The sequence below is a fragment of the Anabrus simplex genome, chromosome 3 (assembly GCF_040414725.1).
Source record: "Anabrus simplex isolate iqAnaSimp1 chromosome 3, ASM4041472v1, whole genome shotgun sequence".
NCBI lineage: Eukaryota > Metazoa > Arthropoda > Insecta > Orthoptera > Tettigoniidae > Anabrus > Anabrus simplex.
The window spans coordinates 244,470,479-244,482,911 of NC_090267.1; the positions used below are offsets into that span (position 1 = coordinate 244,470,479).

General features: G+C 40.2%; 1 protein-coding gene across 1 annotated transcript in view; it reads right to left on the bottom strand.

Moving 5' to 3' along the window:
• LOC136866198 (mite allergen Der p 3) overlaps positions 1 to 12,433 on the bottom strand; it is a 75,280-nt gene that overhangs the window by 10,916 nt on the left and 51,931 nt on the right. Inside the window, exons 5-6 of the mRNA XM_067142944.2 lie at positions 7,126 to 7,242; positions 5,789 to 5,929 (exon numbers count right to left, since the gene is read on the bottom strand). Of these exons, the coding sequence (XP_066999045.2) occupies positions 5,789 to 5,929; positions 7,126 to 7,242 (258 nt within the window). The remainder of the gene's footprint in view (positions 1 to 5,788; positions 5,930 to 7,125; positions 7,243 to 12,433) is intronic.

Genomic DNA, 12,433 nt, shown 5'->3' on the forward strand with positions numbered 1-12,433 from the left:
GGAAAGTATTAGCAGATAAGGTAACAAGACTTATACAAATAGCCCTTTTTAAATAATTGCTAGTTCCAGCTCGCTACAGTGAAATAAAAATGTAACGTTTACGCCAAAAACTGGGGTGGGAACGACTGTCTCTCCTCACCCCACTTCCTAATTGCAGCTACTGTTTGTTAACACGCCAAAGATGCAGAAAAGAAAATCTAATAACTTATTAATTTATACACGTGTAGACATTACACACGACAAAAGAGTTGCTTGTAGGAAACAAAACTTATATTGTTCAGCGAAATACGTGTGTAGAAGGCATACGTCTGTTTGGAGCTTCGGCTGCATTCCGACCAGGTTGTCCAGTTTAAAATGATGTCTGTATATTCGTCGCTGCTGAACACACTAGCTTTTGCCGAATTGCAGACCGCAAATATAGTGCTTCTGTACAGTACACAAGCCTAGTATTATGCGGTGAAAAACGAGGTTTAGTAAAGCAAGGGGTGCATTAGACCGGTAGCGCTGAGTAACATGCTGCGAGCGATAGTCCGATTCTTATCTCTTCGTATTCTGACGTAACCTGCTCGCTGGCAGTAGTGCCCTGTAAAAATCAGTTTTTAGATATCCCATTCATCATTTGTGCATGCGGGACATTTATATGTAGCAAGTACGGCGTTAGGAAGCCACTTGGTATATTAAGCGGCAAAGGAATGTAATTGCCTTCCGTGTCATTAAGGAAATCGCTCGGATTTTGCAGTCTTATGAGCCCATAAATGGCAGGGTTATGAAGATCACCTTTGATCATTTTTGCATCCAAGCCAAAAACCTACATCCAATTCAAGTATGCATGCAAACAACGGAAGTATCCTGATGAAGAAGTGGAAGCAATGTATGGTGCTGCAGAAGAAATAATAAGATAAACTCTATCGAAGGAACTCGTTTTAGTTATTGGTGACTTACAGCCAAAGTGGGGAAAAGTGCTGAAGACCATCTGATAAGCAAAGTCGGAACGTTCAGATTAGAAGTGAGAAATGATAGTGTAGAAAGTCTCCTCCAGTTTGTAATTGAAAACAATCCTACCATAACGAATGACATGTTCCAGCACCATCCACGAAAGGCTGTCGACATGGATCATCTCCTGTAAGAAATATCGTAATCGACTGTATGCTAATCAGGAAGAGTTGGAGGACATTCATGAAGAATTATAAGGCTAAACCTGGTGTAGACGGTGTATATGACCATAAACTGATTTTTGGAACGTTCTCTCTAAAGCTACGGTTTTTGATGAGTAAAAAGCAGGAGATACATGAAGTCCAGAATAGAGAAGTTTTTCAGAAAAATGTCGAGAATAAGGCTAACTTCGGAAATAGTGATCGTGATGTCCAAGGACTGTGTTGGAGAAACGGTTAAGATGAGTGGAACAATTCAAGTTCATAAAATGAAACACTGGATGACAGATGCCATCCTACAAGTAATAGAACTGACTGATTTTAACTGTGAGGGTCGACTGAATAAGATAGCCAAAAGATCAAAAGAGCCTGCTATCAGGACAATAAATCATTCCTGAAAATATTACCTCCGATCATGAATGCCGTTCTATACGGAACGAAACTCATGACCTCTTGTGAATTGTCGATAATTTGACCAGGGAATTCAAACCCGAAACCCAAGTAATTGCGGACGAATGTGGCGTGTAGGTCACCAAACCAGAGAGAATCGCAGAGGTACAGCAATAGCACTGCACCAGTTTCTTAAAGGATAACCAAGACCAAGATTAACACCCGCTCCGGAATGGCTATTACGATCTGTAACGTGCTATCTTACAATAAGAGATTGAAAAGGCCCTCAGTCATCTGAGAACCAGGAAGTCACCGGGTTTGGAAATAAAGGCATAACTACCGAGTACTGAAAGCCATAGGTCAATTTGATTCAAACAAAATCCTAGAGCTTTGGAATACCATATGGAAGATTTAGAGATGGCCGGATGAATGGTGTCACTCAATATTCATTCCAATTTACAAGGGAGGTTCACCGACAGAATTTTCAAACTACAGAACAGTAGATCTCATCCCTCGTGAGAACAAGGTTGTTCTTCATGTCCTTCACAATATACCGAAAAACTTTCTACTTTCTGAAAATTGCAATGTAGCTACGTTAAAGGAAATAGCAAACGGGAGCAAATTCCGAATGTCTGGCAGATTGTGGAAAAGGCCAGACAGTTCAATTTTCCGACGTTACTGTGCTTCATTTATTACACCAAGACATTTGGTTAAGTGAAGTGGATACCTGTCACAGCGATTCTGCTAGACATGGGTGTTCCACAACATTTGGTCGTACTTGTACGGAACCCTTATCTGTGCAACATGGCTACTGTTCGGATCTATCAGACAATGCCTAGAATCTTCTAAGCAGAATGTGATACAAGACAGGGCTACATTATCTCGCCTATCATCTTCAATATCTACACGAATACATAACGAGAAAAAAGCCCGAGGACCGGTTAGGAGATTTTCCTATCGGGGGTACGAAGATTAGCATCCTTATTTACGCTAACGGCACGAAGATTCTGGCAGCTACTTCACTGGAACTACAAGTCTTCATGGAGAAGTTGATTTTGATTAGGAGGAAATAAGGCCAGGAACTCAATAGAAGAAACACAAAGGTGATGATTGTCGACAGACAGAAAGCCAACCAACCTATTTTTAAAGGGATAACTGGTTTCGAGGTCATCCATAAATTGGTCTACTTAGGCTCCATGATTTCTAATAGAGGAGGCTGTTCCGCTGTATTCAAGAGAAGAATGCCATGGTCAGGGCAGCCACCACAATGCATAGTAGGATAGTGAAAGACGTTACAGTTACAAAGAATACAAATCTGCAACTAGCGCACTCCCTTGTATTCCCCATTGCCACGTATGTAGCTGAGACCTGGACAATTAAACAAGCAAATAATAGGGAAATGGAGACCTTCGAGATATGTGTTTACCAAAGCATTCAACGAATTTCTTGGACTGGACACCGAAATAATACGTCCGCCGTGATGTAAGAACTAGGCATCCAAACTAGGATTCTCGAGCCAGGCGTACCTTCGGTATTTTGGCCACATTGCCAGACGAACAGGCACCCTGAAGAAGCTTGTGGTGGAGGAAAAGTTTAATGTTAGAGACCGCGAGGTGGTGGTGGTTGTGGTGTTGGTTTTTGATGGTGGTGGTAGTAGTTATTGTTTTAAGAGGAAGTAAACCGGGCAACTCTTCTCTATGTAACACTAATCAGGGATAAAAATGGAAGGGACCGACACCTCGAAAAAAAATGTATCGGCCGAAGAAAACCAAGGACCAACATGAACGTGAAAGTGAGTGACTCCATAGGCTTCTATGCTTAATACCGTGTTTGGAAAAGAATTGGCCAAGAGAGGTCTGATAGGATAGATAAAATTGAGGAGCCTAGCACAAGAAAGTGGAAGCAATGCCAGGACTCAGAGAAGGGCCCCGTAGTCGCCAACACACTCTCCCAAGTTGAGAGCCCCTAAGACCTCTTACGACAGGCAAGGATACCGTGGGTGTTATTCTACCGCCCCCACCCACAGGGAAGACATCCAATCAGATGGGTGGACCAGTTGCAGCCTCTGGTGGGGGAAGCTTCTTCGAGGCAACCCTTATAGAGACAAATCGCTATACTTGGAGAAGGAAAATCGTGACAGTAAAAACATGTACGCTGAAATACTCTGTCGAGAGTAGAGGATTGAGCATTGGGTCTCGAAAATTATTGGCTTCAAGGTGAAATACAGTTGGTAAATACTGAGGACCATATGATAGCTTAGCAGTGTGTTGACGGGGTACCTCTCATATTAACGTTATAAATGAGTGATATATAAACAGGAGAAAACCCACGTTCGCAATGCATGCATCTCCAGGAAAACGCTCCGTAACTTCACAAAGAGCAACTCTCTTCAAATACGTCGAACTGTAGAATAATTGACTCTCGTGATGTAGCAAGAATTGGACGCAATTCCACAAGAAGTGATCCAAGACCTGCAAGACCAGGAGAATTAAGTAATGTATTGCAGTTCGAGGTGAAGGCACGCGTACTGACTTCTATCCAATCGTGAGTGCAAAATAATTGGAAAGTGTTACCATCGCTACACTTCCCATCTCCCATTCTGCAGACACATTCCCCAAGATCTTTCATCGTTTTCAATGCTTCATTTGGATCAGCTTAGTCACAGCAATTTCTTGGGCAAAATTTATAGAGGTATTATGCACTGACATGCTGAAGGTCATTGGATTGGTGCCTAGTATCGTGTAGGCCCTCCTCTACCTCGGCCAAGTGTAACATCTCGTGGTGGCGTGGATTCCTCAAGTGGAAGAAACAGCTGTGGAAATACTCCGACCCATGCCATTTGATAGCTTCCCGTTATTTTTAGGTGCAATATTATGTGCAAATTGACTCATCACGACGCCCTATAAATGGTCGGCAGGGTTCATATCAGGCGAACTATTGCAGTCGTTGTAAATGTCCAGAATGTTTCTCTAGCCAATTCTGGGCAACTTGGGCTCAGTATTAAGGTTTATTTTGCCCCTGGAATTTCTCGTCGTTGTATGGGTATGTGAAGTCCATGAAGAGCTGCAAGTGTTCAGCAAGCAGTTCAAAGTAGCAGTCAATGGATAACGATATGTACAGGTGGATCAGCTGATCCACTCTATGCCATGCTACCTCTCACCATTATGCATCTGCCACCAGTCTGTATGGTATCTCGTTGACATCTGGGGCCATTGCTTCATAAGAACTGCGCCAATTTCAAACCCTGCCATCATCAAGAAATAATTGGAGCAGTTGCCAATCGGACCAAGCTACATGTCGCCAGTTCTCCAGTGTCTGATTAGCAACATCACGCGTTCAGGTGAGGCGCTGTGACTGATGTCTTGGTGATACCAAGGGCATTCCCATATCCCATTGACGTTAAAGAACCCACTATGCACTGACCTGCTGGATATGCGTCTGGTACCTCTTGCATTGAATGTGGATGTGGAATGAGCCAGTGTGGCATGTTTGTTACCACGGGAAATGTTCCAGCCAGACGGCGCTAATAGCGGTCATTAAGCATCCGTTGTCCGTCAATGCGTTGTTCACTGTGGATGGTAATATCTTCCATGACGTATTCCTGACACACACGTGGCGTCTTTTATCGAACTTCGACAACGGACTGATACGTCCATCTCACCCCTGCTGTCAAGTCCCGTTCCAAAGACGAAAATTCACGCCACCAGTGATGACAGATAGCACCTGATACAGGTCTGGGCACTTCCAAGACATCATGGTACGGTGGCGCCACCGACTATTACTTTCAAATTGTACCATTCCATGACTTTTGGTACGTCATTGTATTTTATTTTAATGTGGACTGGTTAACACTTCGTGTATTATATTATGGGATTTATAACACAACCTTAAGTGGCATATTCAGGTTGCTTGCTAAAATAGAAGATGAGGAAATGTGCCAGAAAGGAAAAAGCCAGCCCACTAACCTGCTCCCCCACACCCCTCCCCATCCACTCACCTACACTATAATTTATATCTTAATATGTGATACTCGCTTTATCATAATAAGTGATAGAAATAAAAGTACTTATGGTAGGGAGCCACATGTTGAGGAGACAAAGATATTGTGATAATAACCTAAAGGTACTTCATTCTTCTTTCATCGAAGTAACACCAAGAAAGTACACTCCTTTTACTCCATTACCGTAATATAAAAATGTACAAACAGACATTAAAATGTATTTCAACGATCATTCTTAATCGCTTACCGCGCAAGTTCTCTTTCCTCTTGAACCCCTGGCGCAAAAGTTTCTTCTGTCAATTGATATACTTCCCATCCTTCTTTTGCAGTTCTGTCTGCTGATAATTTCTAAGTTAGTCTTAAGTAGAAATTTGGTTTCCTTATTACCCTGTAAAAGAAAATTTTCATCAAGTTGGCAATAATCTTGTTACTCGATAATTATACATTACACTGCAGCAGCAACTATTTACACATAAAGCAGATCATGATAAAGATGCCACCAGTCTGTGTGGTATCTCGTTGACATCTGGGGCCATTGCTTCATAAGAACTGCGCCAATTTCAAACCCTGCCATCACGCGTCCTTATTTACACATAAAGCAGATCATGGTGATGATATAAACACGAACATAGGATTATTGTGTTTTAAAATGTCTTCTATGTCTCTACGGTAATTAGCTTTAAGAAATTAAATACTGAAGCATTGCAATTAAAACTTCTACAAAAGAGAATAAAGTTAGTGACCACCTTCTAAAGGCAGTTTTCCTTACATTCTGTCTATTGACATAAATTTACTTTAAAATTTAAAATTGTGTACGTTATTTACATTCATATCTGAATAATTAACTGGTACAACAGTGTATATTAAGGGGGGACCAACAGCTTTAACCAACCAAAAATGCGACTTTTCACTTTTTTAAATTTAAAATTGAACTTTTATCTTCACAGCAGTGCAAAATATTTGTTAATATCTCCAGTACTTTCGGAGTTACGACAAAAAACGTGATGTCCGGTCAGTTCGTTGCTCGTTTCACGTAATTTATGTTTTTCTGAACTGTTTTCCTGATAACTCTGAAAGCTTTTAAGTTATTAAGATGAAATTTGTTTGTATGTATATTTCATAGAGAAGAAAATATAGTTCTACTAGAATTGTAGAGATAGCTTCATTGGTTAAGATTTAAAAATATTTTGAAATGAAAATTGATGAAAAAGTTGACTACTTGAAGATAAATTCGTGAAGAAATATTTACAATTAATGGACTTCAATTATTGTAGTACATTTTGTATCTAACATTACTAATCATAATTAAAAACAATATTAGAAAAATATTCATATGTTTGGAAATTATCAGGGAAACGGCAAAATATTGGCCATGATACACCACCATTTTGAATAACTAAATATATATATAATGGCATAGGTTTATATGATTTCTAAATATGTAGGGATATTTTCAAGGAATAATGTGTTCTTCATACCAAGTTTCTTTGTAGTATCGATTTCCATTGCTATGGGAAAAATGTTTAAAACACCCCATTGTCCTATATTCAAAGGAGTAGATCTCCCTTAAATGCTAAACCTCACCTTAGTAAGGCCCCATCCAGCAGTAGTCACAATGGATCCTGGACGGATGTCTTCATCCTTAGACGCTAGCCTAGCAGCCTTGATAGTAAGGTTATCCAAATGAAAAGGTTCCTTTACCTGCGTATTTCAAAAGAAGGCAAATCGGTTAACAACACCAGATTGAGAAACATTAGATGTGAGGGAACATCATTAACAATAACATAAATCAGTACGATCAAAATAATTTCTGTGTTTATTATTTGTATACATGGTAAAAATATATCTATTTGTATATATTCGCAGTGTTCCTCGTGCAGTTTCATGTTGTTATGTTGGTACATAGCACCGGTAAAGCCCATGGGGATAAGAGGAATATCAGGTTTCAACACCTCAGGTACATAGCGGTGATTGGTAAACGTAACGGGCACGAGCAGGACTGAAATCAGATTATGTATCATCTATGTACCGGGTATATAAAATAAGAGTTTTTTCTGTACATTGCTCGGAATTTGAAAAAAATGGTATTTCTGTATCGCCCATGTCCACTGTAACGGGGATATGAATTTTTTACTTTTCCGCAATTTCTATCTCTCTGTCTGTCTGTAAGTATGTACACGCATCACAAGAAAACGGCTGAAGAGAATTTAATGAAAATCGGTATGTAAATTCGGTGTATGAGTCACTACAATCTTGGCTATATATCATTTCATTCACGCTGAGTGAAATGGTAGTTTAGGGCAAGGTCTAAAATTTAATTCTCAAATATTTATATTATCAGTGGTCCTGTCGATAAATACTACATAACTAAAGTAATATAGAATTAAATTTCCCATCATTTCTATATTATAAACTTTTACCATATTGACAATGATAACACAGATAATCATGAATTTGTATTTATGTTGCTCAGTCCATATCAACTCCGAGCCACGAGAAAATGGGTAAACAGAATTTAATGAAAATTGGAATAAGTCTATACGGTCGGGGAATAAGAAGCTACAGTCTACGCTATAAACTATTTTATTCAACCTGGGTAGAATGTAGTTTATGGGAAGGCGCCTAAAATGTAATTTTTAAATGCCGATGTTTCTGGCCCTGTCGAAATGTACGACATAACAAAAGTTATATAGAATACAATTTCCGACCAATTAGGCCTATGTGTTATTCAGTTTTACGATACCGACTATGATAATAGTGGTATTTCCGAGTCGGAAGATTGAAGGCCTACAGTTTCGAAAGCGCACAACATTGAGCAACAATAACATTATATTGGCTATTGTTTTTATTATGGTCTTTGTTTCTTGTGCTGCCACTCAGCGCCGATAGATGGGATTACTGCTGTTTACCAAATACAAGGTCTGGCTAGAGAGGTCAAGTCACGAATGCTGCTTATGGAGCCGCCATATTGGTTCTTTAAATGAACGTTACCAAAGGCAAGTGTCCTCGAATTTAGAGGATTTAGGCACCAAATATTGAACAAAAGACATACGAATAACTATTTCTCATGCAGAATTTAACTGGGCATCTATTGTTCATGTGTATATAATTGTACAACTGGTAAATGACATGAATGCATTAACAGCTATTTGAATAGGAAGGTAATTATTAATACAACCAATTTTTTTTTTTTTTTTTTTTTTTGAGAAACATGAATCAGAAGAAGTGCTCATGTATACCCTTTTACGTCTATATTATTTGATCTTACCGTGTTTCTAATCAATATCGTCTGTCAAAATATGTAATCTCATTGACAGGAACTTATAAATCTGTACAGTACCTCTATTATATCATGGATAGATGAAATATTGAACTTAAAAGTATTTAAAGACAGTTGTAAATTTCCTTTAGCATTTCCTCTATTAAGAAAGTAGTAACGTGCACTGCGTTCCTAAAAGGTTACTTCAGCATGTTGACAAAGACTGAATGCCTCTTGAGTTGACCGCATTAAATTATATTCGCTGTTATCTTTTCCTTAATTTTTTTTTTTTACTTTTTTTGCCAGTTACTTTACGTCGCACCGACACAGATGGGTCTTATGGCGTCGATGGGACAGGAAAGGACTAGGAGTTGGAAGGAAGTGGCCGTGGCCTTAATTAAGGTGCAGCCCCAGCATTTGCCTGGTGTGAAAATGGAAAACCAGGGAAAAACATTATCAGGGCTACCGACAGTGGGGTTCGAACAAACTGTCTCCCGAATACTGGATACTGCAGGCACGCTGTTGTTATCCATTGGTGTGGTAAACTCTTTGGGTTCTGAGGCAAAAATACTCTTCTCATATATAACAAGAGTGATGTTCTTAGCTACTCCAACTAGTTTATGGATAACCCATGCAGCTGAGTACAACAATGTGGTGTTGGTGGTGATTATTGTTTTAAGAGGAAGTGCTATTGGGCAACCATCCTCTTTTAACACTAATCAGAGGGGAAATTTTGAAACGATACGACACATCGAAAAATTGTTGTATTGGCCAAAGAAAGACAAAGGCCACGAAGTTCGGGAAAATTAAAGACTCCCAAAGCTTCGACTGCTCTAATACCGTCGGGGTCGGAAAAGAACAAGAGTTGACCAAGGAAGGTCGGATACGTTAGAAAAGTGAGGAGCCTGGCGCATGTAAGTGGAAATACCAAGACTCAGCTAAGGACCCCGTGATCGCCAACCCACGCTCTCAAGTTCAGAGTCTCTGGGGCCCCCTTTAGTCGCCTCTTACGACAGGAAGGGGATACCCTGGATGTATTCAATTGTCCCCACAAAATAGTTCACACCTGCTATCTGTATTATGCTTATGCCAAGATCATTTAAAAACCGGTGTTAATAATTTGTAGGGCTACAGCCTTCAGTTGGCTTTTGATAAAAACTTCAAGTTAATACTCGTCATCATCATCAGGAGAATAAGAAGAAGAAGAAGACCGAGCAAGTGGCTGTGCGGTTTCGGTCATGTCGCTATCGACTTGCATTTGAGAGATAGTGGGTTCGAACTCCAATGTTGGCAATCCTGAATATGATTTACCGTGGTTTCTCCTGTTCACAGCAGGCAAATGCTGTGTTCGTTCCTTAATTACGAGGCCACGATCGCTTCCTAGCCCTTTCCTGTCCCATCGTCACCGTAAGACCTATCTGTGTCGGTGCGACGTCAACCATATTGTGAAAAAACGAATAGGAAGAATACTTAGGCATTATGTGAATATTAGGCTACACTCATCATTCGAATCACATGTATCATTGTTGTAGGAGTGGTATAACAATTGCGCTAGATAACTGCGAACCTGTTTGTATAGGCTTTCATAATCTTTATCCCCCTGTGGGTGAGGGTGGTAGAATAACACCCACGCTATCCCCGTGCCTGTCGTAAGAGGTAACTAAAAGAGGCCACAGGGTCTCTTAATTTGGAAGCTCGGATTGGCGACTACGGAGTCCTTAATTGAGTCCTGGCTTTCTTCTGTCACTTAGCTTACTTGTGCCAGGCTCCGTACTTCATTTTTTCCTAAACGACCTCCCGTGTGTAGTTAACTCAAAAAAAGAAAACACGAATAATATTATTATACAGTTCCTATTACATTTGCTGCTTCTTAAAAAAAAAAAACATTTTTGTTTGGAAACTTTCCTATAACATTTTATAGACTTGGGCGGATAGAAACATTTTTAGGATCGAACTTCACTTGAGTGTTACCGTCCATCTATACTCTTCTGTTCAAATTGCGGTTCATCAAAACGATATCAGAAGAAAATACATACCGAGGTCGATAGCTGCAGTCGCTTAACTGCGGCCAGTATACAGTATTCGGGAGATAGTAGGTTCGAAACCTACCGTCGGCAGCCCTGAAAATGGTTTTCCGTGGTTTCCCATTTTAAATAATAATAATGTTATTTGCTTTACGTCCCACTAAGTACTCTTTAAGATCTTCGGAGACGCCGAGGTGCCGGAATTTAGTCCCGCAGGAGTTCTTTTACGTGCCAGTAAATCTACCGACACGAGGCTGTCGTATTTGAGCACCTTCAAATACCACCGGCCTGAGCCAGGATCGAACCTGCCAAGTTGGGGTTAGAAGGCCAGCGCCTTAACCGTCTGAGCCACTCAGCCCGGCATTTCCCATTTTCACACCAGGCAAATGCTGGGGCTGTACCTTAATTAAGGCCACGGCCGCTTCCTTCCCACTCCTAGCCCTTTCCTGTCCCATCGTCGCCGTAAGACCTATCTGTGTCGGTGCGACGTAAAACAACTAGTAAAAAAAAAAAAGAAAATACATACTGGAACCCACAAATACAAAATCTGGAATAATTCCATTGTAATAACCTACTAACCTCGAACAAAACGGAATTATAAGTGGGTTGCCATTTATCACGCCTGTATTTTTTTTACCGTATCCACTGAGCTCTCCACTGTTTATCATTCGAAAGCAAAGCACTATAATCCCGCCAGTTGACTTATTCTGAGAATTTAGTGTAGCGCAGTATTCCATTTCTCTTAAAAATGCAAATATATTTCATATTATCACATCGGGCCTGCCCACAATATAACGATGCTTAAGACCCAATATGGCCGTCACCGCGAAGGATTGTGGTAGCGTGACCAGACCTTCCTATACTGACCTTGACAAACAGCCTGAGTAAATACTAGAGAGATGAGGCTCGGGAGTTAGAAAACGTTCTTATTTAGTATGCCATTCCTCTGGTTCGTGCATTTTCTGATACTGCTGGTAAAAACATACCGGTTCATCATGGTATTCCAGCTATTCAGTCCCTAATCTGACGCGCTGCTTTGAATGAGCAGTGTGCCCATTTAAGGCAGAGGCTCACTTAGTAGTAAGTTAGTAGTAGTAATAGTATAAGTATAAGTATGACTTGGTGTAGAATTACAATTTTAGGTCTATTCCAAATCATAGCATCACAATTCACTAAATAACTTAAAATTCAACCTTGAAAAGAGACGTTTCTTAAGAAAAGCTTCTTCCTCTTCACTTTTAATAAATTCTACATTCATTTTATTCGAAATTAGCTGCGGAGAGGGGGTTTCTGCTCTGGCTTGGATGAAAAATTTGCCTCCAAGTCAGATAGATTTTTCCGCGTCGTTATAATGAACTGAGGTTTTCCGAATAATCGGGTACTCCCAGGAAACAGATTAGTAGATACATAGTTTTTGCCTTGGAACTCTCAACAAAGCGACTGCCCCCGCCGAAAAATGATGTAGTCTGTTCACGGATCACGGCTGTCTGCGGCTTGGTCTTTCCAGCTCTGGTACTTTGGACTTTTAGATCGACAGCATAGTACTGTTCGTTAAAAGTGAGAAAATGTTTGGTTTTTCATTTGATTGAATATTTCGTATGAAAGCATT